At 42.7% G+C, this 25,180-nt stretch overlaps 1 protein-coding gene across 4 annotated transcripts in view; it reads left to right on the plus strand.

Annotated features, from left to right (window-relative positions):
- slain2 (SLAIN motif family, member 2) overlaps positions 1-14,490 on the plus strand; it is a gene marked incomplete at its 5' end in the record, with an annotated part of 24,317 nt that extends 9,827 nt beyond the window's left edge. The window contains 7 exons of one of the 4 annotated variants that reach the window (XM_083563060.1): positions 91-261; positions 348-518; positions 4,091-4,426; positions 7,174-7,311; positions 8,544-8,627; positions 11,827-12,034; positions 12,586-14,490. In XM_083563060.1, the coding sequence (XP_083419186.1) occupies positions 91-261; positions 348-518; positions 4,091-4,426; positions 7,174-7,311; positions 8,544-8,627; positions 11,827-12,034; positions 12,586-12,652 (1,175 nt within the window). In that variant the 3' untranslated portion in view covers positions 12,653-14,490. Of the gene's footprint in view, positions 1-90; positions 262-347; positions 519-4,090; positions 4,427-7,173; positions 7,312-8,543; positions 8,628-11,180; positions 11,220-11,826; positions 12,035-12,585 lie in introns of all 4 variants that reach the window. The other 3 variants (XM_083563061.1, XM_083563062.1, XM_083563063.1) reach the window with 3 other exon arrangements.
- Between the last annotated feature and the right edge of the window lie 10,690 nt (positions 14,491-25,180).

A 25,180-nucleotide genomic window follows, 5' to 3' on the forward strand; every position in this document is an offset into this window, starting at 1 on the left:
GGAGAGGCGGCCGCCATCTTAGCACACCTTCGCGTTTCCCTGGAACCGCTCCCTCCGCATCATCTCTTCTATCTTTCTTTTTCTCCACAGCGAATAAGAGGCGGAGTCTGTACAACAATACCTACAGCCCTCAGGTGGCCTACGGAAGCTCGTGCAGTCCAAACGCAGCAAACAGCCCCTACAGTAGCGGCTTCAACTCCCCTTCCTCCACTCCCTGCAGAGTGCCTATCGTCAAGCAGCTCGTACTGCCGAGTAGCACAGGTGCCCTTTAACGCCCTTCTCAGCACAACTATCGCTTTCTAAGCGGTGAAATGGGGGTCAGTTGATTTTATATTATTTGTTCACAGGTCATCAGCGTGGCTCTGTGGACAGAAACGCCACTGCGGTCAGCCCTCAGTCATCAGTGGACAGCGAGCTGAGCACTTCTGAGATGGACGAGGACTCCGTCGGATCTTCAACCACCTACAAGCTCAACGATGTCACCGATGTGCAGATTCTCGCCCGCATGCAGGAGGAGAGTGAGTGACTGTGTGTGTGTGTGAGAGATGGATGGATGGATAGATGGATGGATGGATGGATGGATAGGGATCGATCGAAGTAGTAGCAATTGTGCAGGTGACTATACAAATATATGTACAACATGTAATATATAAGTGGATAAATATTAAGGTTCTGGGCAGTATAAAATTGTGGCTTTTGAGTACAGCAAGAATAAGTATAAACATATATATGAACATAATATTGACAGGCATAATATTGAGTGGTGACATGAAAAACAATGATTATCTGTTTATCATAGGACCCGTTAGTGGGTGGACATATATATTAGTTGATGTTAGAAGCAGGAAAAATGGGCGAGCGTAAATATTTGAGCGAGTTTGACAAATTGTGACATCTAGACGACTTGGTCAGAGCATCTCCAAAACTGCAGCACTTGTGGAATGTTCCTGGACTGCAGTGGTCAGTGTTTGTCAGAAGTGCTCCATAAAAGGAACAGTGGTGAACCAGCCACAGGGTCATTGATGCACGTTGGGAGCAAAGTCTCCCCCATGTGGTCCGGTCCAACAGACGAGCTCCTCAAACTGCTGAAGAATTGAATGATGTTAATGCTTTTAATGGGGGACCAAAACAATTGTAGGCAGGTGGTCATAATGTTATGCCTGATCAGTGGTGATTAAGTTCTGTCTTGTCAGTGTATATTAGTGCAGGATGTGTGTAAGGCACGATATGTGTAGAGAAAATGGGATATAAAAATGTGCAATATGTACAATGTAACTTCTTGCAGTTACTTCTTGCAGTTACAAGAACATTGCAGGATCATGTCTGATCTGTTTCAACACGGCAGACAGCGCAAAGCATTTTTCTGTGAAGTAGACAAGCTTGGATATTTTTATTAGTAGACTGGACTAGTCAAGAAATGTCTTGGCATTCAAATGTCCTGCTTCAGGAGAACACTAGGATGCAATCAGCATTTCTGTGTGAAATGTTTAAAGCTGCTAGATAATACCTCATCTTTAATAACCATGTAACTCTGCCTGTTTAGTTTTTTTATGTATTTATTGCACTTAAAGTAGTCCTGTTTAACTAGCAATGAGCCAATCCCTCATTCCCCCCCCCCCCTCCTCGCCTTTTTCAACAAAAAATGTATGACAGAACCTGGAGCCACCAATCCAAGCTTTAACCTGATACAGAACACAACTTAATACAGTTCCTGCATGTCAAGCAAGTAGCACCCTGAGACATTAACGTTCAAATTTCCATCTTGAAATGCATTTTTCATTCTCATAGTAAACCCACGTGATTCATTGCCCAGGAAGAAACTTGGAGAGGAATCAGACTCATCAAAACATCCATACATTATAGTTCCATCATTGTTGAGGTTATCAGCTGTTCAATAAAGGAGACAATGTAGCAGATGTTGTTGCAGATGTTACTTAAAGTCCAAATTAGGAATGGTAAAATACACTGATTCGCATCAGTGCATCGGCATACAGTGAGGAAAATAAGTATTTGAACACCCTGCTATTTTGCAAGTTCTCCCACTTAGAAATCATGGAGGGGTCTGAAATTGTCATCGTAGGTGCATGTCCACTGTGAGAGACATAATAAAAAAAAAATAATAATAAAATCCAGAAATCACAATGTATGATTTTTTTTTTTACTATTTATTCGTATGATACAGCTGCAAATAAGTATTTGAACACCTGAGAAAGTCAATCTTAATATTTGGTACAGTAGCCTTTGTTTGCAATTACAGAGGTCAAACGTTTCCTGTAGTTTTTCACCAGGTTTGCACACACTGCAGGAGGGATTTTGGCCCACTCCTCCACACAGATCTTCTCTAGATCAGTCAGGTTTCTGCCCTGTCGCTGAGAAACACGGAGTTTGAGCTCCCTCCAAAGATTCTCTATTGGGTTTAGGTCTGGAGACTGGCTAGGCCACGCCAGAACCTTGATATGCTTCTTACAGAGCCACTCCTTGGTTATCCTGGCTGTGTGCTTTGGGTCATTGTCATGTTGGAAGACCCAGCCTCGACCCATCTTCAATGCATCTTCAAACTGAGGGAAGGAGGTTGTTTCCTAAAATCTCGCAATACATGGCCCCGGTCATCCTCTCCTTAATACAGTGCAGTCGCCCTGTCCCATGTGCAGAAAAACACCCCCAAAGCATTATGCTACCACCCCCATGCTTCACAGTAGGGATGGTGTTCTTGGGATGGTACTCATCATTCTTCTTCCTCCAAACACGTTTAGTGGAATTATGACCCAAAAGTTCTATTTTGGTCTCATCTGACCACATGACTTTCTCCCATGACTCCTCTGGATCATCCAAATGGTCATTGGCAAACTTAAGACGTGCCTGGACATGTGCTGGTTTAAGCAAGGGAACCTTCCGTGCCATGCATGATTTCAAACCATGACGTCTTAGTGTATTACCAACAGTAACCTTGGAAACGGTGGTCCCAGCTCTTTTCAGGTCATTGACCAGCTCCTCCCGTGTAGTTCTGGGCTGATTTCTCACCTTCCTTAGGATCATTGAGACCCCACGAGGTGAGATCTTGCATGGAGCCCCAGTCCGAGGGAGATTGACAGTCATGTTTAGCTTCTTCCATTTTCTAATGATTGCTCCAACAGTGGACCTTTTTTCACCAAGCTGCTTGGTAATTTCCCTGTAGCCCTTTCCAGCCTTGTGGAGGTGTACAATTTTGTCTCTAGTGTCTTTGGACAGCTCTTTGGTCTTAGCCATGTTAGTAATTGAATTCTTACTGATTGTATGGGGTGGACAGGTGTCTTTATGCAGCTAACGACCTCAAACAGGTGCATATAATTTAGGATAATAAATGTAGTGGAGGTGGACATTTTAAAGGCAGACTAACAGGTCTTTGAGGGTCAGAATTTTAGCTGATAGACAGGTGTTCAAATACTTATTTGCAGCTGTATCATACAAATAAATAGTTGAAAAATTATACATTGTGAGATTTTTTTTTTTTTTTTAGATTATGTCTCTCACAGTGGACATGCACCTACGATGACAATTTCAGACCCTTCCATGATTTCTAAGTGGGAGAACTTGCAAAATAGCAGGGTGTTCAAATACTTATTTTCCTCACTGTATTACTGATTACCTATTTATTTCTATATAATTGTTAGAAGATGCACTATTCTTTTATTATTTAGAAAGTGACTATTTGTGAGCGATATTTGATATGTAGACCGATTTCTCGCCGCTAAACTGTTTCTCAAGCACGTTCTCAATCCAAGATGTACAATCCAATTCCATCTTCATGTTTCTTGAGTTTAACCCGTCACAGTAACTACATGGGTCTTTAGACTCTTTATGTAAAACCATCCTCAGCTGTGGAGAGTGGTCTTCAGTTGAAGAGAAGTCCACCCTGAGGTAGGGAGTCAGGATGAATCAGTCAGATCCAGAAAGATGAAAGGCAACAGGATCACTAGTAAATCAGTAGCATGTTTAAGCTGGCAGAGTGAAAGAGAGAATAATGTGACAAATAGAGATAAAGAGAAACATTGTTGTTCAGAGCATTTTGTGTCTTGCCCTCTTTGATCAGTGTCCTGCGTGTGTGTAACAGGCCTACGTCAGGACTACGCTGCCACGGCGTCGCGTCGCAGCTCGGGCTCATCGTGCCAGTCCCTGAGACGTGGCACTCTCAGCGATCAGGAGCTGGACGCACAGAGTCTGGAGGACGACGAGGAGGCAGTCATGCCCATGGCCTACCACCACACACCCATCACGCGCTTCAGCCCCTCACCTCGCGCCTCGCCCCGTGTCTCCCCACGCCACTCTCCACGCTCACGTTCACCTGCCCGTGCCTCACCCCAGCCAATCATGAGTCGCCTGCAGCAGCCCCGGCTCTCGCTGCAAGGCCACGCCCATGAAACCCACACAAACGCCATCAAGAACGAAGGTAAGCAGGGTTTTTCAGGGGGCATGTTTATGAAAAGCAACAGTTATAAACTATGATAGTGAAGTGAAGTACACTTATACTTTTGATTAGAGGTCGAACGATTACTTTGTTTTGCCTGTTAATCGGCACCGATAGTTTATTGTGGAACTATCCGCAAAAATCCATACCAATAGTTTTCCGGCTTCCGGGTCAGCTGTCATTATGATAGCGGCCACTCTAGTTTATCATAATGACAGCTGACCGGAAGCCAGAAAAACTATTGGTATGGATTTTTGCGGACTGATGCCATATTCTGTTTATTTATGAATATATTCATGTTTCATTTTGCACATTTTCAGTACTGTTTTTATATATATATACAGTGGGTACGGAAAGTATTCAGACCCCCTTAAATTTTTCACTCTTTTTTATCTTGCAGCCATTTGCTAAAATCATTTAGGTTCATTTCTTTTCCTCATGAATGTACACACAGCACCCTATATTGACAGAAAAACACAGAATTGTTGACACTGTTGCAGATTTATTAAAAAAGAAAAACTAAAATAATCACATGGTCCTAAGTATTCAGACCCTTTGCTCAGTATTTAGTAGAAGCCCCCTTTTGATCTAATACAGCCATGAGTCTTTTTGGGAAGGATGCAACAAGTTTTTCACACCTGGATTCAGGAAACCTCTGCCATTCCTCCTTGCAGATCCTCTCCAGTTCTGTCAGGTTGGACGGTAAACGTTGGTGGACAGCTATTTTTAGGTCTCTCCAGGGATGCTCAATTGGGTTTAAGTCATTGCTCTGGCTGGGCCATTCAAGAACAGTCACAGAGTTGTTGTGAAGCCACTCCATCGTTATTTTAGCTGTGTGCTTAGGGTCATTGTCTTGTTGGAAGGTAAACCTTCAGCCCAGTCTGAGGTCCAGAGCACTCTGGAGAAGGTTTTTGTCCAGGATATACCTGTGCTTGGCCGCATTCATCTTTCCCTTGATTGCAACCAGTCGTCCTGTCCCTGCAGCTGAAAAACACCCCCACAGCATGATGCTGCCACCACCATGCTTCATTGTTGAGACTGTACTGGACAGGTGATGAGCAGTGCCTGGTTTTATCCACACACATACCGCTTAGAATTAAGGCCAAAAAGTTCTATTTTAGTCTCATCAGACCAGAGAATCTTATTTCTCACCTTCTTGGAGAACTCCATGCGGGTTTTCATGTGTCCTGCACTGAGGAGAGGCTTCCGTCGGGCCACTCTGCTATAAAGCCCCACTGGTGAAGGGCTGCAGTGATGGTTGACTTTCTACAACTTTCTCCCATCTCCCGACTGCATCTCTGGAGCTCAGCCACAGTGATCTTTGGGTTCTTCTTTACCTCTCTCACCAAGGCTCTTCTCCCCTGATAGCTCAGTTTGGCCGGTCGGCCAGCTCTAGGAATGGTTCTGGTCGTCCCAAACGTCTTCCATTTGAGGATTATGGAGGCCACTGTGCTCTTAGGAACCTTAAGTGCAGCAAAAAATTTTTTGGAACCTTGGCCAGATCTGTGCCTTGCCACAATTCTGTCTCAGCTCTTCAGGCAGTTCCTTTGACCTTAATGATTCTCATTTGCTCTGACATGCATTGTGATCTGTAAGGTCTTATATAAACAGGTGTGTGGCTTTCCTAATCAAGTCCAATCAGTATAATCAAAAATTTCTGGACTCAAATGAAGGTGTAGAACCATCTCAAGGATGATCAGAAGAAATGGAGAGCACCTGAGTTAAATATATGAGTGTCACAGCAAAGGGTCTGAATACTTAGGACCATGTGATATTTCAGTTTTTCTTTTTTAATAAATCTGCAAAAAGGTCAACAATTCTGTGTTTTTCTGTCAGTATGGGGAGCTGTGTGTACATTCATGAGGAAGAAGAATGAACTTAAATGATTTTAGCAAATGGCTGCAATATAACAAAGAGTGAAAAATTTAAGGGGGTCTGAATACTTTCCGTACCCACTGTATATATATATATGCCATGCTTTCATGTTGTTGACGCCAAATTCTGACCCTACCATCCAAATGTCGCAGCAGAAATCGAAACTCATCAGACCAGGCAACGTTTTTCCAATCATCTATTGTCCAATTTTGGTGATCCTGTGCGAATTGTAGCCTCAGTTTCCTGTTCTAAGCTGTCAGCAGTGGCACCCGGTGTGGTCTTCTGCTGCTGTAGCCCATCCGCCTCAAGGTTCGACGTGTTGTGCGTTCAGAGATGCTCTTCTGCATACCTCGGTTGTAACTAGTGGTTATTTGAGTTACTGTTGCCTTTCTATCAGCTGTGACCAGTCTGGCCATTCTCCTCCGACCTCTGGCATCAACAAGGCATTTACGCTCACAGAACTGCCGTTTACTGGATATTTTCTCTTTTTCAGACCATTCTCTGTAAACCCTAGAAATGGTTGTGCGTGAAAATCCCAGTAGATCAGCAGTTTCTGAAATACTCAGACCAGCCCGTCTGGCACCAACAACCATGCCACGTTCAAAGTCACTTAAATCACCTTTCTTCCCCATTCTGACGCTCGGTTTGAACAGCAGCAGATCGTCTTGAACATGTCTACATGCCTAAATGCATTGAGTTGCTGCTATGTGATTGGCTGATTAGAAGTTCAGTATTATTATGCATGAATCCAATCCATTATTATACGATCCAACTGAGCAATCGTTATGGGTAAAATTCACAATCGTCTATCTCTTCTTCTGATGCCTCTAATCTGTTACTTTGTTTGTGTGTAGAAAAATTACGGCGCAGTCTTCCCAACCTGACGCGTTCCGGCTCTGGTCCTACTGTCGAACCTGTCAAAAACAGTCGCAGCTGTGAGTCCAACCTGCAGGTGCCAAATGGATCTCCTCGACACCAGAGCCAGTCAGCCAGTGAGAATTTACTCCCCTCCCCCAACACACACTTTTTTTTTTTTTTCTTTTTTTCTTTTTACAGCCTTATGCGTCTATATTTAGCATTCATATACACACACAAAGTAACACAAAGTATACTAAATGTTTACCGCTCATCTTTGCAGTTACCCAAGTAGCCAATCACGTGCCAACATTTGTTTTTGGGGTTTATTGTCACCACTCTGTGTAAACTCAGAGACAGATGTGTGTGAAACCTTCGGGAGATTTACATTTACGGTATTTTGCAGACTCCCTTATCCAGAGTGACTTACGTTTAATCTCATTTATACATCTGATCTGGTTAAGGGCCTTGCTCAGGGGCCCAGGAGTGGCTACCACTTCCCAAGCAGATCAGCAGTTTCTGAAACCCTCAGCCCATCAGTCAATCAACATGCACAGTATGAGCAGTGACTCATGATTGCGAGATCACAATCGGTGCTTGTGATTGGCTGATTAGATCATTTCATAAACAAAAAGGCATTGAGGTGTTCAAGCTGGTGATTAGTTTACATTACATGTAAGGGCCAGATTTAATACACATTTATTTATATTTATTACCACCACAATATAGTGGCTTTTATCCTTTATCAAGTCGCTTTATTGTGAAAAAAAATTATTATTTTGGCTGTTTGATAACTTCTGTAAATATATTTTCTTTTTTTTTTTCAGTACCCTTTTCTTTATTTTCTCTACTGTGACATTTCTTTCTTTTGTCTAACTTTCTGGGATTATTGATAATTTTGAAAAATGAAAAGATTTCTATAAAATCGAATGAATTTAAGAAAAGAACTAAAGCCATTGGGATGAAGATTGAGTGTCGAAGTTTGAGGTGATGAAAGAATTACTGATGCCACCTACTGGTGGACCTCATTATTTCCATCTCTCCCCTTTCTTTCATCTGCTGTTCTTTGGCATGTCATCCTTGCCTTCATCTCCCGCCCTCCTTTTTGGCTGTGGTATCGATGCATCCTTGCTAGGTGGTTGAAATGATTCCCCTTTCTATGGCTCCCTCTAGTGGCCGGTGGCATCTTGGCTAGCTCACAGTTTCTCCTCTGACTCCAGTGGAAGCATGGCTCGCTCACTTTGCTTCCAAAACCCCACACTGGCTGCTGTCCGTTTCTTTAATATTTACTGATCCAGGATCAGTTTCTTGATGGTTACTATGTTTAAGCTGGCCTGAATCAGACCATGATTCTGATTCTGTCTCTCAGCAGCGCAGCACCAAAGGCTCTCCGGGTCGGCACGTGCCTCCCCGAAACCCAAAGAGCGGCTGCAGAGCCCCACGTCTCTAAGAGGTAAAATAATCTGAAAGCTGAATATTGCACTGACCACTCCTGGTCACTGGGTGATCTGGAAGATGTCCGTTTCTATAGGATCTATCTCAGGGAGATGCTTATAAACTTAGGATGAAGTTATTACCACATTCATAATTTCCACAGGAAAAGGGCTTTAGCTTCATTTTCTGTATCTGTGCTTGTTTGGAGCAATGACCATGTAGATGAGTGGATATTTCTAAACCCCTAGTGACCGCTTAGTGCAGGTTTCTCCCCCGCCCATGTTTCCAATGTCCCAGTGAGCAGAAAACAAATAAATTGTACTTTTTAAAATATAAGTTTATTATATTAATATATAAAATGTGTTCTGTATTACTTGCTTTGCCGTATAGACACTTGGTTAAGATGTTTGACTTCTGATCAGAAGGTTGTCAGTTCAAATCCCAGCACCACCAATTTGCCACTGCTGTGGCCTGAACCTCGACAGGTCTTTAGGAAAGCCATCACAGACCCTCAGGGGAGATTTGCATTTATGGCTAGAGCGACTTATAGCTGAGCAGTTGAGGGTCAAGGGCCTTGTTTAAGGGCCCTGCAGTGGCAAATTGGTGGTTCTGGGATTGTAGTTGAAACATCAAAATGAGTAACATACAGGAAAACCTAAAAAGATCTACTGAAGTGGTAGCTCAGTGGTTAAGGTTTTGGACTTTGGTTTAGAAGGTCATATACCTTAACCACTAAGCTACAACTTCAGTAGATCTTTTCAGGTTTTCCTGCATGTTACTCATTTTGATGTTTTAACTAGATATTATAAACATCAAACTAACACAAGTAAACATAATGTTGCCATCAACCAAGGCAGCTCTCTAGCGAAATGGAGTGTATGACCTGAAAACGAACACAAGCCTTTAACCACTCACTCATTTTGTGTGCCATGAAGTCTTACACTTCCCTGTTTAGACACGTAAATTCTTTCAGTTGCCAAAGTTAGAGAATCGTGGAAAAAAAAAATGTAATCCATACATTTTGAATAATACATTCACATTTGAATAAACAACAATGTCCCCTCACTAGCAAATGGTAGTTCAGTTTGGTCAATATATTTGGAGCTTTCGTTTATACATTTGAGACGTAACATCTTATGTGGCGATCATTCATTTTCAGCAAGAGCTGGTGTCCTCTGGTGGCATGAACGACTTGAGAAAAGTAAAACTTTTCACATATGAACATTCAAATATGGAGTGTTTCGGTGCAATGGATACCAATAGAAGAGAATGTTGTGGACTGCAAATGATCCGTCTTGTGATTTGTTGAAACTCTATAGCTGTGCCCATCCACTGATAAAGGTTACTATGGCAACAGTAGTTTGAACGCTACTTGCGGCACTAAGCTGCTCTTTACGTTACTTTACTTTACTCACAGTGTGAGGGCTATAGGAGAGAAGCGGAGGGCGTGTCTATGATCACGAGGGGAATGCCAGTGGTGGATTTGTTTTCTAAGCAGCAGCATTTCCTGTTCTGAAATTTAAGTTTTCAGGTCGATCTTGTTAATAGAGCTGCAGAGACGCTTCCCTGGATTCATCCTGCCATTTGTGTGTAGAGGGATGTGTTCATCTGCTGAAGTACTATCTGGGTTCTCATGAGTCTCATGCGCTAAAACAAAGAGCCAATTTTTTTTTTTGGCTTTATTTTCCCCCCGGGTGTCGCTTCGATTTTATAATTTTCCATACACCATCTCATACCTTACGTCACCTCACATTCTGTTAGTATAGGATTATATGTATGAAAAAGTGTGTGTACATTTTGGAGCGCTCTCTGTAATGCAATTTGTAAAAGAGAGGCAAATAATAGACTTTCAAACAAGAATTCAACCAATGCTGTGTTCTCAACGCAATCTGCACTTTAAATAGGATTCTTTAATGGTGTATAGACTAGAGATCGGCCGATAGTTAGGTTGGATCGTACTCGCCAATAACCGATTAATCAACTGACTTTTTTTTTAATGGATACTGGATTAAAACAAACTAACACAAGAGTCCATGGAAAATAGTACTGGACTGTATTTAGAAAAAAAAAAAAGGAGAAAAAAAAGCAGTACCAAAGCATGAAATTGTGCTAAAGAAACTATGAATATATTATTAAATATTGTGGAGAATAAGACCTGCATTCAGAATGAAACAAAAAGCAGCATTTTAAATCAATCAAAAGTTACATCCAAAATGAATAAAAGACCTTTCAAACAAACACCACGTGTCCAGTATTTCACCTCTAGAGGCCGCTCTCGTACTGTGTAACACAACCCGGAAAAACTATCGGTATGGATTTTTGCCAGTGATCAACAGCCGATTAATCGGTCGACCTCTAGTATAGACGCATTCAATGGGGATCTTCACCCATAATGTTTAGGTCACGGTAGACGAGGAAGTCAGTTTAAAGTGTTAGTGTGAAAGTAAACTAAGCACTTCTGCATTAAATGAACTACATCCAGGTGCACTTAGTGGGCCGCGGAAGGCGACAGCTCGTGAAGGTCTGGTTGTGAATGTATTTGAACCCAAGAATCTCCTGTTTCTATCTTTAGTTCCTCTCTCGTGTTGCTTCGGAGAGGAAGCAGATTTTAGTGAGTATTCACTGAGGTGCCGGCTGTTTTTCATACTGTGATTGTGTGTGTGTGTGTGTGTGTGTGTGTGTGTGTGTGTGTGTGTGTGTGTGTGTGTGTGTGTGTGTGTGTGTGTGTGTGTGTGTGTGTGTGTGTGTGTGTGTGTGTGTGTGTGTGTGTGTGTGTGTGTGTGTGTGTGTGGGGTCTGGGTGTGCTTTGTGATGAATGCTTATTTCCCATTTTGCCACTAGTAGAGGGAGGAGCAGCATGCTCCGCTCGTAGTAAGGAGAGTGAACTGATGAATGCTTGTCGTCTCATTGCTGCATTTTTTATTTTTTATTATTGTAACTGAACATCAGTTGATTTTGTGTGTGTGTTGGTGTTTAGTTTTGTTTTTTCTTGGTATGTCTGTATGTAATGTATTCTATCGTGTTGACGGTACAGTGGTTTGCGTGTGTGTGTGTGTGTGTGTGATTCAGTATTCATCTAGTGAAGTTTACATCTGATCCATCTTTTTTTTTTTTCTCCAGACATTGCTTGCGTTCTGTGTACAAACAATACATTTGATTTGTGTGTTTTATTCTCTCGTTACTTAAAGCCGGTTTTCTTGCACTTCTCTGCTCTTCAGTTCCCCCTAGCAGTAAGTTGCGCACGCCAGCAGCGCCGTCACCCCTCGCCCTGCGCCAGCCCATGAAAGTGGTGTCTAATCCTGGTTCTGTCACCACCACACCCACGCGCTCTCTGGCACCGACCCGGAGTGGTCTGCCACGCCCCAGCGGTCCTGCTGCTGGGGGTTTACCTGTTCCTCGCAGCAAACTGGCCCAGCCTGTGCGCAGGTACACACACACACACACACCTTTTTTTTTTTCCATATTTATTTTATTAATATATGTAAATATATATATATATATATATTATAAAAAAAATGTTTGTAATACTTTACACAATTATAGAACATTTCTATTTTTTTTTTTTACTTAAGTTTATAGTTTGACATATTTGTCAAAACCTAATACGCCAGTAAAATTCTACGCTTAATACTTCAGTACATAATAATCAATATATTTAACTTCAAATTGTCACCTCCCACCAAAAAATTGTCAAATTATTTGATGATTGTAGCTTAACATACCACTGAACTACTGCCACCTATACACTGTATGGACAAAAGTATTGGGGTGGCGTCTGTTTATCTTCCGCTTATTTCAGCAAATGACAACATTCAACTTAACTTTAACACTTTATTGATTCGGTGTGTATATATATATATATATATATTAATTGGTTCTATCCATCATTCATTCATTCTCTTTCAACATGCAGAATTGTCAGGAATTTCTCTAGTATACTGTAAGTACATTGTTTTTGATGTGTTTCTCTCCTGTAGGTCTCTGCCGGTTCCACGCACGTACAGTGGTGTGAGGGATGAGAGTTGGAGAGAGGGCTGCTACTGAGGCGCTGCTACTACAGCACAGAGACAGACACTGTCCAACCCGGCACTTTACTGATCCACACAAACGAGCAAGAGTTTCCCCTTTTCCTCTTAATCCTCTTGATCCGCATACAATCAGCGCCGATTAGAAACTCTCACATCAGTGACGATGCTCATATCACGGCTGGCTGGACATCAGTGAACGCCAAAGAACCCGACCGAGACGGACACAGAGCTGCGCTCACAATCCAAACAGCTCAGACAGAGAGAACGACCTCGAACTGATCTCTCTCTAATAAACCTGTACGTCTTCATCACGCTCTGCTTCTGCGTCCTGCAGAGGAGACCCTCGACTATCGCTGCACGCCTCGTCTCATTTCTGCCCCCTCCCCCCACCCTCTAGCGGGCCTGTTGCAATCTTGACAGGGTAAAATACCAAGTCATTCGAACGGTATTTCACGACGGCCAAAAATAAATAAATAAAATCAATAAAAGCAAGCGGCTGTTTGGTGATCAAACCCCTTAGTGTCTTTCAGCGGGAATGTCTCGTCATATCTGCGTGACGATTATTTATTTCGAAATCATTACGCAAGAGATTATTTACAGAATATATTCTGACTGTTTTTTTTTTTTTGTTGTTTTTTTGTTTTTTTTTATTAAAACTACACCTTATTGAATGTTAATGTTTGAACCTCAACTATGAAGCTGAAGCTACTTTTCCAAAGGGTTTTTTAAAATTTCTTTCTTTTTTTTATTTATTTTTTTTTTTTTTTTGACGGATCCACGACAAACCAGTGTGTTGTAAAAAATTTGGATTAGGAATTATTTAACAACGGAGACGCACCAGGGTGGATGTTTTTGTATGTTCAAATGTGACCTCGTGGACTGGAGGATCATTGGGGGGGGTGTTAAGTTATATGTCCAGACGGGAATTGGGAGTATATCATGTCTGAATTCTGCGGTCCAATTGTTGTAACCCATTCGATGTTTTTTTTAAAAAAAAAAAAAAAAAGGAAAGGAAATGAAAGGAGGATATCCATCTGTCTCCTGCTCAGGGGTGGGGTAGAGGGTAATTTTTGAAGGGAGAGGGTGGGATGGGGTGGTGGGGGGGGGGTCCATAGGATGACATTGTGATGTGTATTGTGTTGGAAAAGAAAAGTGTTCATTATGAGCTCCTCTCTGCCATCACGAAAAAATGAATAAAAAAATGCACACGTGGGCTTCAGGGTCGTGGTCCAGCAACAGGAAACGGACCAGGAAGTCCCGAGCGAGACCCAAGGGGTTACTGCAGCGAGAGCTCGAGATCAAGGAGAACGCAGGAGTGCACCTGAACGGCACTGCCACTTCAGACTGCAATCGTTTTAAACATGAGTGCCTATCATTTATGAAGTTGTGATTACTTCAGTGCGTTTGTTTGCTTTTTATAAGACATAAATATATTTTTTGTTTGTGCCAACAGAGTCGACTTTGCCATTATGATTTGCTTCAGGGGTCTCTGAATTTCTTCTCGGAGTTTTCAGCCGATACGTTATTAGTATTATTTTTTTCTTTTTCCGGGTTTTTGCAGTTGCTTTGATAACATTTATATGTATGTTATAAACGCGTTGATATTTATGACTTAATGCTCAGATGTAATAAGAGGCTTATTTATTAAAACAAAGCGAAACCTGTGAACAGTCCGGGGCAGCGTTTGGTGGGACGTCCGAGCCTGGTGTGGACGTGAGGACTCTTCATCCCACACCGTTTTCTGGACATGTTTTGTTAAACATTTTTTATATCTCCACAAACATGATGCTCAGTTTTTATTTTTTCCCCTCACGTATCCACGTTCACGTTTCAAATAAAATGCCTAAAACATCATGTAATGTGTGAGGAGTGAAGTGTTTTTTATTCTTCTAACGATGGTCACTAAAGAAGGTTTTATTTCCCAGTGAGTTATTGTTTTAAACATATGGATAAAAGTTTGTGGACAACTGAGTATAAGATTCTTATGTCTGTTAAACATCCTGTTCCACATTCAGTCCTCATTTAGATTTTCTGGAGATTTTTTTCATTCATTTGCAAGTGGGTTAGTAAAGTCTCAGGTAGTGATGTAGGTGATGTGAGGAGGTCTGGGGTTCAGTCAGCGTTCACATTCATCCCAAAGGTCTTTAATAAGGTCGTAGAGCTCTATAGCAGGGGATCTTCATGGATCTGGCTTTAGTGCACAGCGGCATCGTCATGCTGGAAATTGTGTATCGGAGGTCAATAATTTTCGTTTTTATTTGTAGAGCACTTTAGCAATGGATATTTGCTCCACAAAGCAACTTGATGGAGATAAAATGATAAGGATGTATATGTTTGGTTAGTTGGTACGTTTTTGAATGGTTTTTTTTGCACAAGCAGATTTTATTCGCTGCTCCCTGTCACATTGCAAAAAAAAACTCAGCATGAATATTATTTCTACAAATTTGCACCAAACTAAATGAGTCAAATGAGGGAAACCCAGTTCCAGACACATTTGAGGAATTTATATATAATTAATTTATATAACAATAAAAAAAAAATCCAGAAATCACAATGTATGATTTTTAAACTATTTATTTGTATGATACAGCTGCAAATAAGTATTTGAACACCTGTCTATCAGCTAAAATTCTGACCCTCAAAGACCTGTTAGTCTGCCTTTAAAATGTCCACCTCCACTACATTTATTATCCTAAATTAGATGCACCTGTTTGAGGTCGTTAGCTGCATAAAGACACCTGTCCACACCATACAATCAGTAAGAATCCAACTACTAACATGGCCAAGACCAAAGAGCTGTCCAAAGACACTAGAGACAAAATTGTACACCTCCACAAGGCTGGAAAGGGCTACGGGGAAATTGCCAAGCAGCTTGGTGAAAAAAGGTCCACTGTTGGAACAATCATTAGAAAATGGAAGAAGCTAAACATGACTGTCAATCTCCCTCGGACTGGGGCTCCATGCAAGAACTTACCTCGTGGGGTCTCAATGATCCTAAGGAAGGTGAGAAATCAGCCCAGAACTACACGGGAGGAGCTGGTCAATGACCTGAAAAGAGCTGGGACCACCGTTTCCAAGGTTACTGTTGGTAATACACTAAGACGTCATGGTTTGAAACCAGCACATGTCCAGGCACGTCTTAAGTTTGTCAATGACCATTTGGATGATCCAGAGGAGTCATGGGAGAAAGTCATGTGGTCAGATGAGACCAAAATAGAACTTTTGGGTCATAATTCCACTAAACGTGTTTGGAGGAAGAAGAATGATGAGTACCATCCCAAGAACACCATCCCTACTGTGAAGCATGGGGGTGGTAGCATCATGCTTTGGGGGTGTTTTTCTGCACATGGGACAGGGCGACTGCACTGTATTAAGGAGAGGATGACCGGGGCCATGTATTGGGAGATTTTGGGGAACAACCTCCTTCCCTCTGTTAGAGCATTGAAGATGGGTCGAGGCTGGGTCTTCCAACATGACAATGACCCGAAGCACACAGCCAGGATAACCAAGGAGTGGCTCTGTAAGAAGCATATCAAGGTTCTGGCATGGCCTAGCCAGTCTCCAGACCTAAACCCAATAGAGAATCTTTGGAGGGAGCTCAAACTCCGTGTTTCTCAGCGACAGGCCAGAAACCTGACTGATCTAGAGAAGATCTATGTGAAGGAGTGGGCCAAAATCCCTCCTGCAGTGTGTGCAAACCTGGTGAAAAACTACAGGAAACGTTTGACCTCTGTAATTGCAAACAAAGGCTACTGTACCAAATATTAACATTGACTTTCTCAGGTGTTCAAATACTTATTTGCAGCTGTATCATACAAATAAATAGTTTTAAAATCATATATTGTGATTTCTGGATTTTCTTTTGTAGATTATGTCTCTCACAGTGGACATGCACCTACGATGACAATTTCAGACCCCTCCATGATTTCTAAGTGGGAGGAACTTGCAAAATAGCAGGGTGTTCAAATACTTATTTTCCTTACTGTATATATGTGTGTGTGTGTGTGTGTGTATGTATGTATATGTATATTTGGCTGTCAATATAAAAATTATTTTAAACGGAACGAAATAACTAAATATAAAAGAGGCGAAATTAAAACCAAAAAAGAAATTAATCCACGACGTCCTTTCTTTACTTAGATATAAAATGAATAAATAAACTCCAGATAAAAATATTTTTAATCAGTAAACTTTTGTTTTATTTCTGCGCCAAGTCTCAAATTAAACACTAAAATCCGCCATGTTTTACACAATTAACCCTCTGGGTGGCGTTTTGTGGGTTTTTCCCTCATAATGGCGACACAAACTTAAATTGCTGTCTTTAATGATCGTACAGATAAAAACAATACATCATTCAAATCTGTAAAATGTCTATAATTTTATATATATAAGCTTCCTGACTTGACTTGAAGAGGTGCAGTCTCTCCGGTATCACCTCAATAACTGTCCGTGTGGAAACATAGCAAAGGATTTTAATGATGTCCACACATCTCTGCACTGATATAGCCTTTATATTTAATCACTGTACATATGCTTACATATCAAGTCAAGTCAAGTTTATTTCTGTAGAACTTTTCACAACAGAAATTGTCTCAAAGCAGCTTTACAGAAATCAACAGTTAAGGTGAATGGTGTGTATTTATCCCTGATGAGCAGCCGTGGCGACTGTGGCAAGGAAAAACTCCCTTAGATGTAATGAGGAAGAAACCTTGAGAGGAACCAGACTCAAAAGGGGAACACATTCTCATTTGTGTGACATCAAGAGTTTGATCATAAATCTTTCAACAATACAGAACACTGGAGAGTGAGAACTAACATGAGTACTGGAGTATAAGATTATAAGTAATGTTCTTTCTGCAGTCTTATACAGTCTATATGGTTAGTAGCTCCTAGTTTTATGAGCTTAACATTTGTGATCATCACAGATCCTGCATCAGCTTCTCCACGCCAGAGCCTTTAAACACTCCAGGAGGTCCAATGTCAAAACCACACATGTAGTGGGATCCAATTGGCACTGGTACGTCTCTAGATGGTTCGGGATGTTTGCGAATTTGGCATCTACTTCTTCAAAGGTCCATATTCTTCACGAGGTGGGAGGTGACTGGAGCTGGCCAAACCTCAGGATGCCTCGGGATGGGGATGGAGAGAGAAGCAGTGGAGAGGAATTTGCGTATCTGCTGTTCATGATATTAAAAGCACAAGTTGATAATGTGCATGTGATCAGATGTTCTGCAGCACAAGGTTATGATGTGATGTGTGTTATGTGTAGGCTTTGCTAAAAAGATATGTTTTTAATCTGCACTTAAACTGGAAGAGTGTGTCTGAACCCTGAACACTGTCAGGAAGACTATTCCAGAGTGTAGGAGCTAAATGTGAAAATGATCTACCGCCTTTAGTGGACTTTGCTATTCTAGGAACTACTAGAAGCCCAGAGTTTTGAGATCTCAGGGAGCGTGACGGATTGTAGCGTGTTAAAAGACTGGAGAGATACATGGAGATAATTAATTTAGTGCTTTATAAGTACATATATATCACATGCTGTAAATATGATACATGTTCAACACCTCCAAGCTGCCAGTTTTGGGCACCTGAGCAAGCTCTTAACTCACTACTGCTCATTTAGTAAATGAGATCATTAAGAGTCGCTTGGGATAAACACTTCCAACAGGAAGTGGCTATATCTCGCTATCTTTGTCTCTGTGTCTCTTTTAGTAAATGTCTCTGTCTCACTGTATATGTCTCTCTCTTGCTGTCTCTCTATTTGTTTCTTACTCTTTCTAAAGCTGTGTCTGTGTCTCTTTGTCTTTGTCTCTGTCTTTCCTGCTTATTTTCATGTCTAACAAAGTTTTGAGTTTTGAAGTAATGCCATTAGTGATCTATGATGAAAGACTTTCCTGGTTCGATTCTTAACTCTAGTTTCATATTGAACATTATAAGGAGTTTTTAAAAACAGAACAATGAAAGGTCATTGAAATTGGTTGCTGGCAAATCATTGTATATCAGTGGTGCAGGTGTTGGAGATGTGGTTCTTGTACCTGAGTCACTTCTCATAGACTTCGAGTTACTGAGAGAATGAACAGGAAGGAGAAATTTTGACCCTCTAAAATCATGATCTAAGAGAAAACAGTGGTCTCTTAACTATAGAAAACCAAGAGTCCAATAAGCAAAGCCTTGTTTGCCACCCCTGTGGTAGTGTAGTGGTTAGTGATGTGGTCTCTGCTGTCTGACTCACCCAGTTCGATTCCTACTGCTTAGCTTTCCTTTAAATTGTTTAAAAAGTTTTAATAAAGAACTTTTAAAGGTCCTAAAAATCAGGTTCTTGCAGGAGATCCTGTGGCTCAATTGGAAGAGCTTTGCCTCTCTGTTGAGAGGTTGCCGGTTCAAACCCCGGCCAGGACTCAAAATTAAGAGTGTGGAAGGTTCCGGTGGCTGTAGTAAGGAAGGTGTCAGAAATGGCTGCGTGGAAGGTTGGATGTGGTTTCGGAGGGCGTATCCTGAAGCAGGGGGGCAATATCCGGGCATCTGCCCCCCCAGCGTCTGAGAAGCTGAAAACAGGGGGTTATGAAGCAAAAATGTCCAAAAAAGTATCGACTTAGTTTTGCATATATAGGGAAAATTTCTGCCAAAAACCTATCACCCTCACTTTTTCTGAGGCTGTGAAGCAGTAGGTCTTCACAACCTTTGTTTACAGTCAACCACCAATTGCTCACCACAGAGTCATTTCCACACAGCTTACCCAGTGCAGGGAGAAGCCAGATTTGAACCAGCAACCTCTGAGCTCAGAGGCAAGGCTTTTACCACAAAGCCATCAAGTCCCACAACACACCTTCTTTTTTTGGGGGGTTTATCCTTCGTTTCATGCTTCAAAACAAGAAATTCAGACCAGACAGAAACACAGAAAGCAGGATTCGAACCCTGAACCCCACAAACAGTGAAATACCAGTCTTAACCCACTGAACCATCGGGAAGGACCAGCTGGAAAGCTTGTTTAGAGCAGGTCTATCTTTTCTTTCAAACCATCAACACAAGCATATAATGCTAAAGACAGACATAGGAAGCAAACCCATAATGTGACTAGCAGGGACAAAGCAGGATTCGAACCCTGATTCACACCATTAGCAAGATACCAACAATAACCCACTGAACCATCAGGAAGGACAAGCTGGAAAGCTTGTTTAGAGCAGGTCTATCATTCTTTTTGACCCATCAAAACAAGAAAATGAAGATGTAGAAATCAGGAATTTAACCTACCTCATGACTAGCAGACAGAAAGCCAGGTTTGAACCCTGACCACCAACATTAGCAAAGTACCAGCCTTAACGCACTAAGCCATCCGAAAAAAACAGGATGGGAAGCTTGATTAGAGCAGGTCTATCATTCTTTTCAAACCATTAACACAAGAATTTAACGCTAAAGAAAGTTGTAGGAAGCAAATACAGATGTAAGTAGCACAAGTTGAACCCACATTGTAAATAGCAGGAAGAAAGCAGGATTCGAACCCTGATCCTCACCATCAAGTCAAGTCAAGTCAAGAGGCTTTTTTTGTGAGTTCTACTATACACAGTGGTACACATTACACAGTAAAAACGAGACAACGTTCCTCCGGAACCATGGTGCTACACTAAACAACAACAAGCTACATAAAGTGCATCAAGTGAAACCTAGTGCATACAGTGCAGACAAAAAACAGTACAGACAGACAGTGCAGACAGAAAACACAAGACAACACAAGACAAGACGCAAAACCTGAGATAGCGCCAACTTGTAAACCTACTGTATACTCTGAATATACAGTACTGTATGAGGAGAAGTGTAAAAACTATACCCGGGACTGAATATAAACAGACACAATGTAGTGCAAAAAACAGCAGCAGTCAAGAGGTGCGAAAGACAGCATGTAAACAGTATAGTATAATAAAAGTATAGTGTAATAAGAAACAGTAAAGGTGCAAAAAACAGCATATAAACGGTGTAGTATATAAACAGTGTAGTGTAGTAAGGTAGAGTATAAATAATAATAAATAAATGATGGTGGAATGGGGTGAGATGAGTAATGAGTGTGTGTCGAGTGTTAAGTCTAGGACTTCAGTGAGGCACCAGCCTTAACCCACTGAACCATGGAAGAAATCAGACTGGAAAGCATGTTTAGATGAGGCACAAGCCTTAACCCACTGAGCGACCACTGCTAAAAAGCATGTGTGCTTTTTGGAGGGTTCATACTTTGTTTCATGCCAGCGCAGTAAGAAAGAAGGCATGTAGGACTGGCTTTGAAACCTTATCACCAGCGTGGACTATATTAAGGACCATGTTCAGGCACAAGCCTTAACCCACTGAGCTACCACAGAAGTGCCTTTTTTGTTTTTGGTGGACTTATCTTTCATTAAAGACCAGGAAATCAAGAAATTAATCCAACAAAAAATTTTAATGTTTTCAGAGTGGACAAGGTTGGTAAAGTTTTATTTACCAACACAGCAACCAGGAATCAAACTCTCAAACTCATCCTTGTAGGGACCCTGACATTAACCCACTAGGCTACCACATCCATCCATCCATCTATCTATCTATCTATCTATCTATCTATCTATACCGATTGGCAAGTTGGGAGTTCAAGCCCCAGAATTGCCTAACTGCCATTAATAGGCCCTTGAGTGAGGCCCTTAATCACTCACACTACTTTCAGTTCGACATGCTTACAAGCTTTTTTTGAACTTTTTTAAATTTTCGCAGTTTGTAATTGTTGTGCGGCAGCTAACAAATGCTCGTTTAACCGACATTACGTTTTATTACAACTTTTTTCATTTCGTTACAACTCCATGTGTGTGAGGTATGCTTTTTGAAGCCTATTAGCAAGCCTGCACAATCACCTGCCTCTCCTCAGTCCTCCACAAATGCCCTAAAGCAGACCCATCTCCTGGCTGTTTCATCCCGAGTTCAGGCGCCTAGTGATTTTAATAATGACGCTCAGGCCAGCCAATATTAGCTATTTAACCAAAGCATGCTTTCGGTAATGTATACTGCTCATTTAATCCTCTCAGTCCAGTGTGTGTAAATATGTGCAGGAGTATAAAGAAGCTTTTTCATAAATTGTATGAAGCAGCCATGTCAAGAGTTCCTTCTCCACACTGTCAAGAAATCCTAATCCCCTTCATCACACCTTGTTACATAGAATAAAGAGGAATTTAGAGATCTTGGGCCCATCAGAACTCCATAATAAATACTTTAGACAGGAATGAATTTAGGAGGATTATTGCCAAAGGAAACAGGAGACTAATGCTGTAGATAGAAGGATGGCTAGACAGAAATAAAATTGGGATATAACAAACAATATAATTAAAGTTTCAGGCTGCTGTTGGTTATCAAGTAATAAAGTGTGGAAAATAATAATATTTTATAAGAGTGGGGTTGTCAGGGTGCGAGTGAAACAAAAGGCAGAAGCCGGAGCTCGCTTGGGTTTTAATGACATGCGTGAGAAAGAGATACACACACACACACACACACGCACGCACGCGCACACACACACACACGCGCGCACGCACATACGCACATGGCAGTCCTATGGTTGAGAGAGAGTCCGAGGTGCGCTTTGGGAAAAGCGTAGCTGACCCAAGATGCACGGGGACGAGAAGCGCAGCCGGTACGGGATTCTGGAGTCCGAATGGAACGGATGAGAGGAGTCCTGTGTGACAACCGGAGCGCGAAAACATAACCCGCATGTCTAACACATACAATAACGAACGCTGGGTGAATGTGAGAGAGTGGTTTATATAGGAGCGGGGTGGAGTGATGAGGAGCTTCAGGTGTGCGTGATTAGGCCTGGAGCTCCAGAGAAAGTGAAGGCATGATTGATGATGAGCCCCAGGTGTGCGTGGTTAAACCTGGAGCTCTAGGGAGAGTGGAGGCATAGAGAGCCACCAAAGGGGGGCGTAGCAGGTGGATCCCTGACATAACCCCCCAAAGGGGGCGGCACCTGACGCCCCAAACCCACCGATGCCCGGAGGGCCTGGGCACTTGGAAGAAGACCCCGGTGTCCGTACAGGGTCAAAAGGGACCTGGTCCGAACCGCCCGTAGCAGAGTCTGGGGACGGAGAGACGTCTTCAGCGGAGGCCGAGAAACGGACAGGGACCAAGCAGCGCCTGCAGCGGAGTCCAGAGGCTGAGCAACCTTCACGGCAGAGACCAGAGACCGAGTGACGCACTCGGTGGCAATCGGGGGGGGGATTGATGCCCACTGTGGAGATCTGGAGCGGAGTGATGTCCAGCACAGAGAACGGCATACCGAAGTCCACCCTGAGGACCCGAAACGGAGTGACGCCTTCGGCGGAGACCTGGACCGAAGGGGTGCCAACCACGGAGGTCAGGAGCGGAGTTATGTCTGTAGCGGAGATGCACTCGGTGAAGACCGGGAGCAGAAAAACGTCCTCGGCGGTGTCCAGAGGCCGAGTGACGCCCACGGCAGAGAGGAGGAACAAAGGGACGCCTTCACCGGGGCTGCAAGCCGTGACGATGCCTTCAGAGGAACTCGGGAGTGTGTTGTCATCATCCGAGGGACCTGGAGGAGAGACATCGCCCGAAAAGGGACACGGAGGTGTTACGTGACCCGGAGAGGAACCCGGAGGTGATACGTCGCCTGGAGCGGAACGCTGAGACGTAACTTCGCCTTTTGGGAGACTTGCGGCTGGGACGTCTTCGTCGGAGGAGCTCTTAGGCGAGACACCGCCATCGGAGGAGCTCTTAGGCGAGACGTAGCCGACGAAGGAGCATGGGGGCGAGACGTCGCCGACGGAGGGGCCCGGGGGCGAGACGACGCCTTCAGAGCGTCAGAAGAGAGATGTTGCCTTTGGAGGAGCTCAGAGGAGTGACGCTGCCATCGAATGGGCTCAGCGGAGTGACGCCGCCATCGGAGGAGCTCAGAGGCGAGACGTCACCTTTGAAAGAGCTCAGAGGCGAGACGTCACCTTCAAGGGAGCTCGGGCGAGAGACGTCACCTTCAGAGGAGCTCGGAGGCGAGACGTCACCTTCGGAGGAGCTCGGAGGTGAGACGTCGCCATCCCAGGAGCTCGGAGGCGAGACGTCGCCATCAGGGGAGCTCTGGGGCGAGACGTCGCCTTTAGGGAGCTTGGGAGCGAGACGTCGCCTTTAGGGGAGCTCGGAGGCGTGACGTCGCCCTCGGAGGAGTTCGGAGGCATGACGTCGCCCTCGGAGGAGTTCGGAGGCATGACGTCGCCATCGGAGGAGCACAGAGGCGAGACATCGGCATCGGAGGAGCACAGAGGAGAAGCGTCGCCATCAAAGGAGCTCAGAGGCATGGCGTCGCCTTCGAAAGCGCTCAGAGGCGTGAAGTCGCTATCGGAGGAGCTCAGAGGCGAGACGCCGTCATCGGAGGAGCTCAGAGGCGAGACTCACGAGACTCTTCATACATCTGTTTCATCGCGAGAGTCGGTGTTGAGTTTCGAGCATCGACGAATACCGAAACATTTTCCAGTGGTTATAACGTGTCGAGTACCGCGGTATTACCAGGGCCGGATCGAGCCAATTATATTAGGGTGGGTAATCAAACAACTAATCCAATTCTCCCCATAGCTAATATTACTAAATTAGACAACATATAATTCATACTTAAAACAAACACTGATTATAAAAACAACTTCGAAAACATAAAACCTACAGCTGTATTTTAAGTTTAAGACAACATATAATTCATACTTAAAACAAACACTGATTATAAAAACAACTTCGAAAACATAAAACCTCCAGCTTTATTTGAACTTTAAACTGTTTTTAAGTAAAATTTTATTCTAAATCAACTTATTAAGCATATTTTTTTACTTCAGTACAAAATGTATTATATAAAAAAGTGTCTTTGTTCCCCACTTTTTTCTTTTTGAAAGATTTTTTCCCCTTAATTTATTACTTATAAAGTAGAAGTACACACAAAAAAACTACCGTATTTTCCGGACTTTAAGCCGCTACTTTTTTTTCACGCTTTGAACCCCGCGGCTTAAACAACGAAGTGGCTAATTTATGAATTTTCCTGGGTTTTTCCCGGTTTCACAAACTTCTAGCCAAAAAACTAAACCCCATAACATTAGACCAATGAAATTGCGGAACGGGTTCAGGTGAACCAATGATACTCTTTATATTAAATCAGACGTGCTCCCACTGAATAAGACCGCACCACATCATAAATATGGATGAGGTTCCTCTGACGTTAGACCTGCTGCTCACTTGCTAACTCCAGTTACAACAGAAATCATATAAGCACAGACAGGTTTCCAAAACTTGTGCTTTTTTTTATTTTTCTTGGCAACAGCGTTACGTCGCTTTTAGTCAAAGAAACTTAGAAGTAAGCATCAGAAAATAATGAGGTCTTGCACACATGCAGTAATAACGGAAAAATGCGGCGCCAGGCTATTCGCAAAATGGCGCTCTGCTCTTAAAGGAGCCACAACATATTTCACCCGTTACACCATTACAGACACTGTCTTTCGTTAAAGCCTGTGTAAAGTTTATTAGTTTCAGTGTAGACATTTTTTTTTTTTTATGT

Source organism: Silurus aristotelis (assembly GCF_946808225.1).
Source record: "Silurus aristotelis genome assembly, chromosome: 15".
Taxonomy (NCBI): Eukaryota; Metazoa; Chordata; class Actinopteri; order Siluriformes; family Siluridae; genus Silurus; species Silurus aristotelis.